This window comes from Nannospalax galili, unplaced genomic scaffold, assembly GCF_000622305.1.
Source record: "Nannospalax galili isolate Female #2095 unplaced genomic scaffold, S.galili_v1.0 scaffold56, whole genome shotgun sequence".
In the NCBI taxonomy this organism is placed as follows: Eukaryota; Metazoa; Chordata; class Mammalia; order Rodentia; family Spalacidae; genus Nannospalax; species Nannospalax galili.
Window position 1 is genome coordinate 3,400,266 of NW_008340065.1, and position 16,422 is coordinate 3,416,687.

General features: G+C 42.9%; 1 protein-coding gene across 1 annotated transcript in view; it reads left to right on the forward strand.

Annotated features, from left to right (window-relative positions):
* Hydin (HYDIN axonemal central pair apparatus protein) overlaps nt 1-15,191 on the forward strand; it is a 416,625-nt gene extending 401,434 nt beyond the window's left edge. Inside the window, exons 79-83 of the mRNA XM_008834989.1 lie at nt 1,717-1,880; nt 3,577-3,727; nt 5,102-5,332; nt 12,234-12,458; nt 14,598-15,191. Coding sequence (XP_008833211.1) covers nt 1,717-1,880; nt 3,577-3,727; nt 5,102-5,332; nt 12,234-12,458; nt 14,598-15,080 — 1,254 coding nt within the window. The 3' untranslated portion in view covers nt 15,081-15,191. The remainder of the gene's footprint in view (nt 1-1,716; nt 1,881-3,576; nt 3,728-5,101; nt 5,333-12,233; nt 12,459-14,597) is intronic.
* The last annotated feature ends 1,231 nt before the right edge of the window (nt 15,192-16,422 follow it).

The following is a 16,422-nucleotide window of genomic DNA, read 5'->3' on the forward strand; positions in this document are numbered from 1 at the left end:
CTTCCAGCTTCAGATGATCCAATCAAGATCTCTCTCATTTCAGTTAATCCCAGATCCAGTCAAGTTGACACCCAGGATTAGCCATCACACTAATATTTAACTTAATTATATAGATAACATCATGGTAGCTATAATAAAAATCAGAAAAGAGGGCCAGAGAAATCGCTCAGTGGGTGAAGGTGCCTGCTACCAAGCCTGGCAACCTGAGTTCGATACCCAAGAACCATGTAAAAGGCGAGAAAAAAGAGAGAGCTGACTCCCACAAATTGTCCTCTGATTTCCACACATGCACCATGGTGCATGTATGCATATGCACATACACATGTAGATACACACAATAAATAAAATGTAACCTAAGGGCTGGGGAGATGGCTCAGTGGTTCAGAGCACTTGCTGCTTTTCCCATTCAATTCCCAGCACCCACATCAGGCAGCTCACAGCTCGGTCAGCTTCACGGGATCTGACGCATGTCTAGCCTCCATGAACACCTGCACACTCGTGGCATTTGCCCACACAGACCTACACACACAGGCACATAGAGAAAATAATAAAAATGAATCTTTTAAAATGTAATTTTAAGAATCAGAAAGGTAAAGCAGCCACAGTCTTTGGCCTTATAAGCCAATGACATTTTCTTAAGTCTTCACTACCAGTCCTTATGCTGCCATAGCCATAACTGTCATCATAGCATACCCAGTCTTGGATTCAGTTTGTTTTCACTTTACATTGTATCATGCATACCTTTCAGCCAAGTGTGGTGGCACATGCCTGTAGCCCCAGAACTTGGGAGGCAGAGGCAGGGGGATCTCTGTGAGTTCAAGGCCAGCCTGGTCTACATAGTATCATCCATACCTTTCTATCCAACTGTGTAGTTTGTGATAACCATTTTAATGACTGCCTAATATCTCACTGAGTACTCACTCTGTAATTTATTTAATATCTCCCTGTTATTGGGTATTTCCCTCCAAATTCTCATCAGTATTTTAAGTGATTCTCTAAGGCTTTGCTTTCAGAATTATTTTTCTCCAGGAAGTTACTGGGTTCAAATGCATACTGACTCTTTTCTTTGAGACAGAATCTCATTATCTAGCACAAGCTGGCCACATAGTCATGATCTTCCTGTCTCACACTCCTGAGTGCTGGGATCACAGGCCTGAGCCACCATACCCAGTCATACAAATATTTTATAACTCTTGGAATATATTACCAAGCTGTTTTCCAAAAGTGTTAGTCTTGAGTCAGGGGAGATGGCTCATGGGTAAGAGCACTTGCTGTGCAAGCATGAGGACCTGACTTTAAATCCCCAGCACCCATGTAAAAAGCTGAACATGACTATGCATTTCTGTAACACCAGCATTGTTGGCCAGAGACAGGTGGATTCCAGGCAAGGGTGCCTGTCCAAAACAGTGAGTTTCAGATTCTGTGAGAGACCATCTTAAGGGGATAATACAGAGAGCTATAGAAGAAGATACCTGTTGTCCTGCCCTGGATGTGGTATGAATACACACAGGTGTGTACACCTGTACACCCATGTGCATGTACCACAAACAGCACACACATACCAAAAAGTTTTTTAAAAATAGACTAATAAATAAAAGGCGTTAAGCTTATTTTCAGAGCCTCTATTAGTCCTGCATTCCCTCCAGGTTAGGTAGGTGCCTATAAATAAATAAAGGACTTTCTGTGTCATGCTAACTTCAGCTCTTCTTTTTTAAGGGCACCCTTTTTTTCCCCCTCCCGGATGGGACTGGCTGGCTGTATGCCCTACATGGGACTGCTGAACTCCCCAAAGCTGTCGCCAATATCTGCCGTGAGGTGCCATGCAAGACTCCCTACACAGAGCTCCTGTCCGTCAGCAACTGGCTGAACAAGCCCCAGAGGTGAGGGAGTGGGGCAAGCAGTCAGGGTGGGAAGACAATTTCCACCATCCAGTTTGGTCCTTTCCCTGCTCAAGGCCTGCAGAAAGTGTTGTGGTTATCAATGTTGCTTGGTACTTCCTGAACATGAGCTCTATCCTCCTGATCAGTGCTTGTGTATGGATAGCTCTAGAAGATGTTAACTTGACACACCTGGGAAGAGGGAACCTCAACTGGGGAATTTCCTCTATCATCCTGTGAGGCATTTTCTTGATTGTTGAGTGATACAGGAGGGCCCAGGCACTGTGGGCGGTGCCACCCCTGGACAGGTGGTCCTGGGTTGTGTAAGAAAGCAGGCTGAGGGGTTAGAGAGATGGCTTAGCAGTTAAGAGCACTGACTGCTCTTGTAGAGGATCCGGGTTCAATTCCCAGCACCCACATGGCAGCTACAAACCATCCTTAACTCCAGTGCCAGGGGAATCCAAAGCCCTCTTTTAACCTCTGCAGCATTGCCCTACACAGGTACACTCACATACATGCAGGCAATACACTCATACATATAAAATAAAAATAATAAATAAAACATTTTTTGAAAAAAAGAAAGCAGGCTGAGCACAGGCCAGTGAGCGGCGAGCTTCCATGGTCTCTGCTTCAGTTCTTCCCTCCAGGTGTCTGTCCTACTTAAGCTCCTGCCCCTGGCTTCCCTCTATGAGGGACTGTACTCTAAATGAACCTTTTCCTTCTCAAGTTGCTCTTGGTCACAGTGTTTCATCACAGCAATAGAAGGCAAACTAAACAGTACTATCTCTTGTAGATTTTCTAGAACATTGCCTGGTACAAAATGAATGCCCAATAAATAGTAGCTGTTATAGTCACAAGGATAATCATCTTTGTTATTGTTGAGTGTCTTAAGGCCTAAGTCACTGGCCAGAGGCGTCCCCTTCCATCGTGCTTGTGGTAGGAAGGAGTAGAAGAATAGAATGCAGAAACCAGAGATGCTCAGGAACAACCAGCTTTGTCCCCTCCTTCCACAGAGAAGAACCAAAGCCTGGGAAAAGAACTGCACCTTCCTGAAGGCCACTGCATGGCATGGGTGAAGACTCAGATCTAAATGTGAATCCATGTTTTACCAGTAGCTACTCATGTCACCTGTACATGTTATCTTCATTCTTTGGGCCTCTATTTCCTCTTCATTAAAATGGATATGTTATGATATATGCCTCCTCTAGACATTGTGACAGTTAAATACGTGTAAAAGAAAAAAGACTTAGAGGGGGGCTGGAGAGATGACTCAGTGGTTAAGAACACTGGCTGCTCTTGCAGAGGTCCTGGGTTTGATTCCTAGCACCTAAATGACAACTAACAACTGTCCATAACTCTAGTTCCAGAGGAATCTGACACCCTCTTCTGACCTCTGGGCATTGCATGACATGGGTGCACCTACATATATGCAGACAATACACTCATACACATAAAATAAAACATGATAAAATATTTTTTAAAGACTTAGAGGAATTACTGGGTACCTAGTTCATAATAAGTGGTCCATAAATGACAGTTGCTGTCATTGTTAGTGACAGAATGAAGGCTAGACTCATAGACCCACGAATTCTCCATAAAACCAAAAGCAGACACAACCCCTTTCCCTCGTTTCTTTGGACAGTCTCTCGTTGATTTTCATTGTCTCTCGTTGTCTCTCTCCTCTCTTATGCTGCTCCAGATTCCGAGTCATTGTGGAAATGGTGAAACCAGAGAAGGCAGACCTAAGCGTTACTCTAAAAGGCCTTGACTACATCGATGTACTGTCTGGCTCCAAGAAAGACTACAAGCTGAACTTCTTTTCCCACAAGGAGGGCCTGTACACTGCAAAGGTATTGCCAGGTCAAAGGCACCTCCCTCAAACTCTGGAGGTCTGACCCTGAGGTGTTAGAGTGTGACAGATTCTATCCATCAGTGTGTCTTTCACACATGAACTATCTCGTCCAGTTCTTTCATTTGTTCAACGGGTATCTATTAACACCTATGCCATGTTCTGTACTAAATGCTGGTAACATAGCAATGTTCAAAACCAGGCACAGTCTCTAGTCTAATGGAGGGAGATGGACATTATTCAAATAATTGCACTGTGGTTACATAATTCCAAATAAGATAAGTGCTTTGAAGAAAAGGAGCCTTATGAACTCATAACTCATGGGAGAGGTCAGGACCAAGGACTTGAGCGTAAGTGGTTAATAGACAGGTTGTGAAGCTATGATTAGTGACAGACTCACCAAAGTAAAGATTTTAAAGTCAAAAATTCAGACAAGATCTTTAAAAGAATGTAGGTAAAAACCAGGCTGTATAAGGCATTATTACCACCTACTAATAGTAAGATAACAATCCAGTGTTTTAAAAAAGGGAAATCTCAAACAGACTCTACTTCACAAGAGTAGCCATGTGAAATCTAAACATGGTGGCACACGCATGTAACCCCAACACCTAGGAGGTTGAAACAGGAGAATCAGAAGTTTGAGGCCAGCCTCTGGAATTTAATGCTACATGAGACACTGCCTCTAAAGAAATTTTTTAAGTAGCTATGTGAATGACCAACAGGCTCTCGAGGCCAACAACCTCATTCTCCAGGGAAAAGAATTTTGAAATATGAGCAGCATATCAGTCACAGGAAGAGTGAACAGTTTAGTGCAGTCATAGATGTGAGCTCTGGAGTCACTCTGTGGGTGACAATTTTTTGCATATGACCTTGGGCAAGATACTGAGCTTTGCTAAGCTTCCATTTTCTAATAATAACCATGCCTACAAATTGTGCACATTGGATTGCACAGTGTGGCATACATTCATCACCCTCTAAGTGTTAGATATACTACCATTGTTGACATTATTGATGACAACTCTGGCAGCAACAGCGGTAGGAGTGAAGCCCACTACAACTCGAAGCTCTTGAAGTCTTGCTTTTTTCCTCGGTCTGGCCAGCTGTCCCCATTGATAGAATATTGTCAGTCGACGGAGCTGCCCCAGCCTCTTCTAAAGCAAACAAAGGCTTTTATCATCTCTCACCTAGAAAAAGCCAGACTTCAGTGCTTAAAGAGAAAGGCTGCCTGGCATGGATCAGACAGGCTGGCCATGTCACCCTGCTACCTATACTTCCACGCCCAGCCAGGTTCACAGAGAGCTCCTGCATATGGACAGAGGACACTTGGCTAATGTCTCCTCTGCACTGCTTCCTCCCGCTCTCCCTGTGAACACAGGTGATCTTCCGGAACGAAGTGACCAATGAGTTCTTGTACTACACAGTGAGCTTCAGGGTCACCCCTTCTGGCATTATAAAAACCATCCAGCTGACCAGCCCAGTTCGCCAGAGTGCATCAGCCTCCATCAAGTTGGAGAACCCCCTGCCCTACTCAGTGACCTTCTCCACGGAATGTAGGGTGAATGACATCAGCCTGCCCTCCCAGTTCGCTGTGCCTGCCAACTCTGAGGTATGACCCTTTCTACCAGGGGACCCTTGAGGGCTATGACAGAGGCTTCTTCTACCCATGGGGCCTCTGGGCCCATGTTCTGCATCCCTTAAGTGTGGCCCAGCCCCAGCAGAAAGGCTGGAACAGTTACCCTAATGTTCCTTTCTTCTGTAGTAGCCAGAGTCCCTGTCTGAAATACGGATAGTTAGCTTCAGTATAGACAGGTAAAATGGGCTTCTTTGTTATTACTTTATTATTTATTTTCCTTGTTCAAGCTAAAGGAAAAACAATTTTTTGCTAATTATATGAATGGACCCACATGGAAGAACATTTGGGAACACAAATGACAGAGAATATGAAAGCAGGATTGGGGATGCAAATAGGGAGGGGGATCTCAACATGATCAAAATATACTTTATGAAATTCCAAAAAAATTCAATTAAAAAAAACTTTTTAAAAAGTAGCATAGGGCTGTAAGTGTACCTTAGTGACAGAGCATTTGGTGAACGTGAATGAGATTCCTGGGTTCAGTCCCCAGACCAACACACACACACACACACACACACACACACACACACACAAAGGCAATAAAAGAAATGTTAGTGGTGAATCAGAAAGCAAGGTATATATCACAAATACAACATACACACACACACACACAGGAGCAGATATACATACATGCTCATACACTTGATAACTTGTACTGTTGGTGCACAGACTGCTTCTGAATAGGTGCACAAGAACCTGTTAATAGTGATTAGGAAGATGTGGCCAGGAATTGTGAACCAGGAGGAATATGGACTTTCTTTTTTATTCTTTTTATCAGTTTATCATTCCAAATTTCCCACTGTCCACATTTCATCAAAATCCTCCCTCTAGCTGCTTCTTTCACCCCAACTCTATTGTCCTTCACCTTCAGAATCTAGAATGTTTTTCTCTGCCCTCCTGTTCACTTTTAGCAGGATTTTACCTTTCCTTTGTCTTCAATGCCATTGTTATATAAGCAAGTTCTGCTTTCAGAGATTTCTCTCCAAGCCTGATTTTGTTTCAGAAGGAGACTTTAATCATTTGGTCAGTTGGTTTTGGTTTGTTTTGTTAGCAATGTTGTCTTGCTTTAAGTTGGGTCTTGGTTGGCTTTTGGGAGACAGCATCTCACTGTGTAACACAGGCTAGCCTCAAACCCCTAATCTTCCTGCTTTTGCTAGGAGAGTGCTGGAATTAGAGCAGGTACCACCACTCCCAGCTCCCGCTCTTGATTTTGAGCATTCAGATATCCTCTACTGCCCCCCATAGACTAATCTCATTATGACACTTTGTGGTTAAACTAAAAACACCCCTCTGGCATCACTACCATTATCAGATTGTCCCAGCAAGTTATGTGGGGCCCCTCAATTCAGGGGTGATACCTGAGCTCTCTGGCTCTCAAGGCTCATTTCTTCCCTTCCCCCTTGGAGCATCTAATATGGCATCAGTCTCATGGCTATTGGTAGTTTGGCTCTACCCCCTCATGTTTGGGAGAGTTAGGGGTCACCTTTTCACTTAGCTTCATTATAGATGTTGGTCATAAGTTCTTATTATTAGCCTATTTGATCTATATGGGTTTGGGGAGGTGGCATTTGGGGAGATTCCAAGCTATGTTGTAATTACTACTATCATCTTACCCTAAACCTAGAAAGTTAGTTTCTGTGTATAAAGTGAGTAGACATTTCCTTTTGTTCCCCAAGTCAATAGAAGTCATCTCAGACTGACTAAACTTCTCATGTTAAACTGAGTGTGGTGGCACATGCCTATCATCCTAGCACTCAGGAGGTACAGGTAAGCAGATCAAGAAGTTCAGTCATCTGTTATGTAGCGAGTTTAGAAAATAGCCTGGGATACATGAGACCCTCTCCAATAAGAAACTAAACAAACTCAAGTCATCTTTTCCCTAACTGCTCTGCAATACCATTTATGGAATGAATTGAGTTCACCTATCCATGGGTCTATCCTAGCGTCTCTCTAATGTGATAATTTTTGACTTCATACCAATACTACTTATTCCTTTTCATCTGTATCTTGGCTCTTTGCATTGCTATATAAATTTTGAAGGCAAGTTGCTCAAAGGAAATAAAAGAAATTGTTGGTATTTTGAATGAAATTCCATTGAATCTATAGATTAAGAATCAATTATCTCTTATCTGTTGACCCATAACAAATTACCCCAAAATATAGCAATTTCAAACAGCAAGTGCTTGCTATCTGCACAGTTCTGACACTCAGGAATCCAGGCACAGCATCTTGGCTGAATGGTTTAGGTTCAGATTCTCTCAGGAGGCTACAGTCATCCCTTGTAACAGGGACTGGATCATCTGCTTCCAAACTCGGGCATGTGATTGTTGGAAAGGCCTTCAGCTCCTGGCTATCTGTTAGCTGGAGACCTCAGCTGCTTACCTCACCCTAGAGCTTCTTCCAACACGGTGGCCCAACTCCACTACAGTGGAAGATCTAACAGAAAGAGACTAGACTGCAAGGGAGAAAAGAGTGAGGCATGAGCTTGCAGAAATAATCTTTTATGACCTAATCTTAGGAGTGGCATGCTATCTCTTCTGCTGTGCACTAGTGGCCACAGGGGCCAACCCTGCAGCAGTGTGGGGAAGAACTACACAGGGTATGAATACCAGGGGGTAAGGACTCATGTCTGTTTTGTGAGCCTATCACAGGAACAGTTAAGTATTAAGACCTTTACAACACTGAGATTTCTGTAAGCAAATATCTACTTACTGAAGTTTTCTTAATGTCTTGCAATATTGGAAGGGTTTTGCTATGTCATTTTGTTTTCGTGTCTCACTATGTAGCCTCAGCTGGCTTGGAACTTGCTATGTAGACCATCCCAGGCTGGCCTCGCCCCTGCCTCCTGAGTGCTGGGATTAAAGGCATGCATCACCAGGCCCAGCAGGATTTTTAGATAGATAGATAGATAGATAGATAGATAGATAGATAGATAGATAGATAGATAGATGGATGATGGATGGATGGATGGATTTATGGATGGATAGATAGATAGAAAGAAAGGGAGAGGAGACTTTATTCATCTTTAGATTTATTCTTAGATTTTATACATTTTGATACTCTTTTCACATTGTTGTCCTTAAAGTTTTATTTTTTATTTGTCCCAAGCATCTATAAATATATTTGATTTATATTTTTAACTATAGAGTCTTGAAATTTCTTACATATATAATCATACTGTTTGAAAATAATTGCATTTTGTGGTACCCTTTCTAAATCTTTTTTTTCGTCTCCTCATGCCTTGTGGGACCATCAAGGAACAATGCTGAATAGTGAATTGAAAGAATCTTTTTCTTGTTCATGATCTTGAAAGAAAGGCATTCAAAATGTCATTCTTTATTAATTGTTTCATATTTCTTATAGATACCATTTGTCAAATTGAAGATTCCCCCTCTATCCCTCATGTGCTAAAAACTTTACTTAAAATCCCATGAATATAGACTGGAGGATAGCTCAGTCAGGAAAGTGTTTGCTTTATTGCTTTATAAGCATGAAGACCTGAGTTCAATTCCCAAAACCCATGTAAAGAAATGCCTGGCCTGGTGGTGCACACCAGTAATCCCAGCACTAGGGGGGTAGAGACAGGAGGATCTCTGGGGCTCAACTGGCCAGCCAGTGAAACCTAATTGGTGAGCTCTGGGCCAATGAGAGGCTCTGTCTTAAAGTAGATGGACAGCATTCCTGAGGATGATAACAAAGGTTGTCCTCTGGCCTCAACATACATGTGCAGACAAGTGTCCATTCACATGCACACACCCATAAACCCACATATGCATGGACACACAACATATATATATGCATACACACACACAACACATACATAACACACACACACACACACTTTTTTAATACCATAAATGGAACCAGGCATGGTGGTACATGCCTTAATCCTAGTCCTGCAGACTAAGGTGGGTGAATTGTGCATTTGAGGCCAGCCTGGACTATATAACGAGATCTTGTCTCAAGTTTTTAAAAACAGTGAAGGCCAACTCAGAGGGTAAGGGTGCCTTCCACCAAACCTAATAAGCTGAATTCAATCCTCAAGACCTATGTGTTGGAAGAAGAAAACTGACTCTCACAGTTGTCCTCTGACCTCCACACACGTGCCATGGCATGCCCAAGCCCACACATACACACACATGCACAAAAAAATAAAAAAATTTAAGTGGGATCATAAGACACCATGAATGGATGGTGATTTTTATCCAATACTTGCTCTGCATCTATTGAGATGCCTCTATAATTGTTCTGCTTTTAATCTGTTGTTGTGGTGACTGCTTAGGTTCTCTAAAGTTACAAGTTTACACTCATGGGATAACTTCATTATGAGTTCTCTTCTGTATATGGCTAGACTCAAGTAGGTATTTTTATCAGACATTTTGTATCTGTGTTTAGGAGGAAGACTGATGTCCAACTTTTCTTTCTCCTATAACTTGTGTTGGATCTTGGTATTGAGGTTATACTGATTGATATGGGTTCTCTCTGTTTTTTTTTTTTCTAGAAGAATTTGTATGATACTAGAATTGCTTCCTCCTTGATTGCCTGGTATAACTTACAAGTAAAATTTATTGTCCTGGAATTTCTTTTTTTGCATATGTATGTGTGTATGTGTGTTCACACAGGTGCACATGTACATGTGTGTACATGTGAAGGTCTGAATTCAATGTTGGGTGTTTTCCTCAATCGCTCTCCACTTTATTCATTGAGGTGGTGTCTCTCCCTGAACCCAAAACTCACCATTTCAGCACATCTAGCTAATCCACTTGGCCCAGGGATCCCCTGTCCACCTCCCAAGTGCTGGAATTACAGGCAGGCCCTCACACCTGCCTTGCTTTTGTGGGGTTTCTGGAGATCAAAAATCCAGTCCTTACAGCTGCTCAGCAAGCACTTTATTTACTGAGCCATCTCCCCAGCCCAGTTCTGGGATTTCTTTAAGGAATAAAGTATTAATAGTGCTGGGGATCAAACCCTGAGCCTTGTGCATTCTAGAAAAGCTTTTTACTATGGAGCTACAGGCCAGTTCCATCCCTGACCCCACTTTTTGAAGACAGGTTCCCACTAAGTTACTAAAGCTGGCCTGAAACTCATTCTGTAGCTCAGACAGGCCTTGATCTTGTGATCCTCCTGTTTCATGCTGCCAAGTAGCTTGGAACTATGGGCTACACCACCAGACCCAGCAAGGAAAATAGTTTTACTATTGTTTGTTGCCTTTTTTTCATGCTGGGAATTCAATTCGGGGCTCTAGACATGCTAGGCAAGTGCTCTATTACTGAGCCATATCCCTGGTCCCTGACTCTTGATTAAATTTACTTAATGGTTATACAATTATGTAGGTTTTGTATATATTCTTGAGTCTGTTTCTATAAATTATATTGTTTTTACATTTGCCTATTTATCTCATTTTTATTGTATAATGTCATGCTCTTTTGTTAAATATCTACAACTTCACTGATATACTATTTATTCTGATTATTTTTCAATAAGAATTTTTTAAAATATCTACTCACAATAAAACAAAATGTCGAACTGTATAGAAGTATAAGAAATAGAAAGTGCCAGGCATGGTAGCACACACCTTTAATCCCAGCACTCAGGAGGCAGAGGCAAGTGGATCTCTGTGAGACTGAGCCCAGCCTGATTACATAGTGAGTTCCAGGCCATGTGGGGCTATAGAAAAAAAGACAAGAAAGGAAGAAAGAAAGAAAGAAAGAAAGAAAGAAAGAAAGAAAGAAAGAGAGAGAAAAGAAAAGAAGTGAAAGTGGTCATACCCATTCCTCCAACATAACACCAGTAACAATCCTATATATAGTCTTACAAACTCTTTTCTCCATATAAACAAAAGAAAACAAAAACGAGCTTTAGGGCTAGCAAGGTAGCTCGTGGGGTACAGGGCTCTTGCATGCAGGCCCCACAACTTGCGTTTAATCCCCAGATCCCACAAGGAGGCAGGAGAGAAATAATTCCAGACAGCTGTCCTCTGGCCTGTACATGTGCATGTGAACACACATACATGCGATAAAAATTTTAATTAATTAATTGAGTTTTATGGAGCTGGAGAGATGGCTCAGTGGTTAAGAGTACTTTTTGCCCTTCCAGAGGACCTGAATTCAGTTCCCAGCACCCATATCAGGCAGCTCACAACTGCCTGTACCTCTAACTCCAAGGGATCTGCAGGCACCCACATACACATTGCTTACAGAGAGAGAGAGAGGAGAGAGAAAGAGAGAGACTACACACAAATAAAAATAAATCTTTTTTCATGAGCTTTATATACATTTTTTTTCTCCTGTTTACAATACCATCAACACTTTTCACGTCAGCACTGTGTGCTCTACCTCATTCTTTACTGGATTGCATAATATTCCACTGAGGTGGGGAAACCCTGGCTCATTTAACCAATCTCCTATTGATAAGCATTTGAATTGTTCTCCCTGTGTGCTCTTATAAACAATACCCTTTGGTTTTGTAAGAACGGGGAAGGTGAATAAATGCTTCCCCTCAAGTAGGGGCAGAGCCCAAACCAAGAAGCTGTTCAAAGATTGTCTTTGTGCAAAGAAGGGGCTTCCTGACCTTTAACCCTCCTGTGGAGCCCATCATCTCCATAAATGTACTTCTCCAGAGAGCACCCAACACCTATTAGACTCACAAAGATTTAGAATGGAGAAATACCTGGAATAGAGGAAGTGAGAGGACATGAAGGGGAGTGAAAGTGGGCTAGCCTGGGCCGGGGTTTCCAAGCTCAGGACCAGCTGGAGCATTTGCATGTGAAGCATCCTTTCTGCCACCAACCGCCAGAAGGCCTTGGGCAGGCCACTCAGTGGCAGAGGATGGGTCAGACTTCCAGCATGACAGGAGTCTCTGTCTTGTCTTCCAGGGAACATTTGCATTTGAATTCCAGCCCCTGAAAGCTGGGGAAACCTTCGGGAGACTAACCTTGCACAACTGTGACTTGGGTTACTACCAGTATGAACTCATTCTGAAGGCCTTGCCAGCACCTCCGGAGAAAACTGTCCACTTCCAGACTGTTCTTGGTAGCAGCCAAAGCATCTTTGCGAAGTTCACCAATTACACCCGGCAGAAGACAGAGTACTTCTGCAGGGTGAGTAGGCCCTTTCCTTGACAGAAGACTGGATTCAACAAATAATGGGAAGCCCAGTATAGTTTGTAATCCCAGTGCCCTATAATCTCAGCACTCAGGAGGATTTGAGGCCAGCCTGAGATACGTAGTGAGACCCTGTCTCAAAAAATGATGATGGGGGACTGGTGAGATGGCTGAGAGGTTAAGTGTAGTAGCGGCTCTTGCAGAGGACCCAGGTTCGTTTCCCAACACCCACATGGCAGATAACAGTGGTCCATAGCTCCAGTTCCAGGGGATCTGTTGCCCTCTTCTGACCTCCAAGGGCATTGCATGACATGGGTGCACTTATATGCAGGCAATACACTCATACACATAAAATAAAAATGATAAATAAAACATTTTTAAATGATGATGGAAGAATGACTCCAAGGGTGCAGAAAGGTGAACCTCATGGGTCTCTGTCATAGTGAATCCTGCCATAGAGAACTGAATCTAGCCTGGAAACTCCCAGCTAGAAACAAATAGTATCAGAACCTGAGTTCTTCTTTTATAGACTTTCTATTTTATTAAGCTGGGGGTGGGGGGAGATTTTGCTTCCCACATCATACTTAGGGGTCAGTAAAGGAGGTAAGTATCCCTTGAGCTCATGAGTATAGGCTGTGGAATCAGACATGGGTTTGAGTCTTGCTTCACCACTTTCTCTTTGAATGAGTAATTTGCTTAAGCTGTCTAAGCCCTAACTAGAGATAATGCTACTGTCTCTGTCCATTTTCTGTTACTTATAAATGTCCACAGACTGGACAATTTATAAAGAGTAAAAATTTTCTCAGCTAATGATTCTGAAAACTGAGTAGTAAGACCTCTTGCTGCTAAATACTCACTCTCAGAGTCCCAAAGTGGTAGGAAGGATGCATTCGAAGGGGAGCCAAGTGACTTTTATAAACAGATACACTCTCAATTAGCCCACCAGTATGTTAATTTGTTCATGGATTCACCCATTCATGAGGGCTGCCCTCATGACCCAGTCTCCTGTTAAAGATCCTACTTAGTCCCATATCTTAATACTTTATAATGAGGATTAATTTTCAAGATGAGTTTTGGTGGTGCCCTTCAAACCATAGCAACCTCCAACCTCACAGAGCTACTATAAACACAGTCATATATATTTGTATGTGTGTACATGTATGTATACATGAAATATGTATTTATAAACCCATCTTCTTAGCACCTAGACCATAGTAAGTATACATTATATATTATTATAAGACAGAAAGCCAATCTAGCAGCAAAATAGAAATTTACTCCTCTTACAAACAATAGTTTGGGCATGAGCAGTCTGATCATGGATGGCAATTCCACGGCATCAGCTACCCAGGGACACCTTTCTGTCCTACCCAAGGACAACACTCTGTCCCTTCAGAGCTGCTTTGGCCCTCATGAGCCAAGATAGCTCACCATGACATGATGTCCCCAGTGAAAATCAGAAGTGCTGTGGCTATAACAAGAGGCATAGACTTCTTGACTATCATATTAATCAGGAAAGACTTGGTTACATATAGAAACAACCCTTGAGATCTGAGTGTATTAAAGGAACAAAGGTTTGCTTCTCACTTGCACTATCTATTCAGTGAGGGGCCATGAGGACTCTATTAGTCACTCAGTTATCCTGCTGAGGAGCAGCCCTTATCTCAAATGTTTCCAATGACAGTACCAAGGGGGTGAAAAAACCCTGATGGGACTTACGGATGACTAAATACTCTAGGACAGAAATGACACCTTTCACTTCTACTCACTAATTGTTCAGAACTAGCTTCACCCATCCACAAGGAGCCAGAATGTTCCACTTCCATGTGAATGGAAAGAAACAAAAACCAGATATGGGAAACATACCTGATAACTCCCCCACCAGCATCATCTAGTTGTATGTCTTAGAGTGCATTACTAATATCCCGTTGCCTCTATTTCTTGGTACCAGTGTTGGGATAGTCATGAGTAATACTTAGCCAGTAAGACCTCAGCTCCATAGCGTAGAATGCAATATTATAGCCTCTCCAGTCTTGCATAAACGTAAGTTCTTTTGGAGGGGTTGCAGATGACCTTGAACAACTGGTAGTCTCTTTAGGATCCTGTGTAAGTCAATGTCCTTTGTTCCCCATCCAGGTAGACTGTCCTGACTTCCACACAGAAAGAGTCATCAATGTAGCCCCAGGAGCCCAGGGTGGCACTGAAGTCAGCGTGGAAGTTTTCTTTGAGCCCAGCCACTTGGGTGAGACCAAGGGCATCCTGAGCCTGTCATCACTTGCAGGTGGCGAATATATCATCCCCCTCTTCGGAATTGCCCTGCCTCCCAAGCCCCAAGGCCCCTTCCTGATCCGAGCTGGATACAACATCATCATCCCCTTCAAGAATGTCTTCTTGCACCAAGCAAACTTCTCCTTCATCGTGGAGAACCCAGCCTTCACCATCCGGGCTTCAGACTCTGTGCGGCCCAAGAAGATCAACAACATCACAGTTTTCTTTGAGGGAAACCCATCAGGCAACAAAACACCTATCACCACCAAGCTGATTGTCACCTGCCTTCATTGTGAAGGCTCTGAATCTGGAATTAAATGGGTTTATTATCTGAAGGGGATCACCCCTTAGTGATACCAAGGTTACAACTGCATCAACTAAATGCCATCTTCTCAGCCTAAGAGCTGTGTGCCCTGTCTGTTCTAACAAAGACTAGACAAGAAAATGAGAATTTTCCAAGGACTTTATTTATATGCATTTAATTATAAGTGAATTCATTTCTATATTGTTTCCCAAATACAGATATGAAATATGTATTCCACATTAAACATTACAGCTACACACAACAGGTCTATATTTGGGATAAATGAATCCTTAACAGCCTGCATAGTTTTATTTTCCACAGCTAAACACTCTAAAATGATCCCAGTTTGTTAAAGGAACACTCAGGTATCACACTCGTGACCTTTTCCACACAGCGCTTTGAAGTGCCTGATGCAGTCGACTGCAAATTCTCCTTAAAATGACATCAACACTCAGATATGACTGTTTTGATGGGATAGCATTCCCTTTCATGCAAAAGCCAAATAAGTAGCCATTTTCAAAGTGATGGACACTCAGGGATGCTCTCTTTCACTGTTTCTCTTGTATCTTATACCATCAGCCTCCAAATCCCGTATCTGTTCCCTACACAAAGTCCTTGTTGGAAGTGAGGTCCTGGAGAACACTAATGGAGACCCCACCTCCTTGTACCCTCCCAAACCTGAATGTCCTCATCTCGAGGGTCCTGGTCCCTGCTCATCTGTACATCCAGTCACCTAACTCTCATCCTGAACCCACTCTCCCTGAATAATGAATGGGTTTGAAGGGAGGTGTGGGTATCATATATTCATATGCTACATGAACATACACATATAACTGTAGGTTAAGAACCAGGGCTACATAGTAAACACACCCATCCACTTGTGCTGCTGCAACTGAGTCAGGAATCCTATCCATGGGAAGAACCCCATCCCAGTCTGGTATGTTGAAACTGCAGCTGTTTCACATGCTCATGCAGGGCAGCCATCTAGGTAAGTGTTTCTCCTGAGCACCACTCTGGAAGGACCACCTCCACAGAGTTGGGGAGTGCCTGCCTCGGTCCAGAGGCCTGGGTCCACATGCATTTCTTCCCATGGGGCCTCATGGTGTGCATTAGTAGGACTACTGGCCTCTGGGTGCCACGTGTGAAATAAAATGGTTAAACACTGGCCCTGACATGGATTTGCTTCTGCAGATACACACCGCTCACCTGGAGTCCTTCCTCTACCTCCTCCCCTTCTCATTGAGGGTATCACCCAAGAATTTTAGAAAGCCAGGACCTAGGTCCCACCCCACACCAACTGAGTCACATTCTGTATTGGATGAGGACCTCTGGGTGATCAGCACATGCACATCACAGCCAAAAGCCTTGCTGTAAGGTCACTTTTCCCAA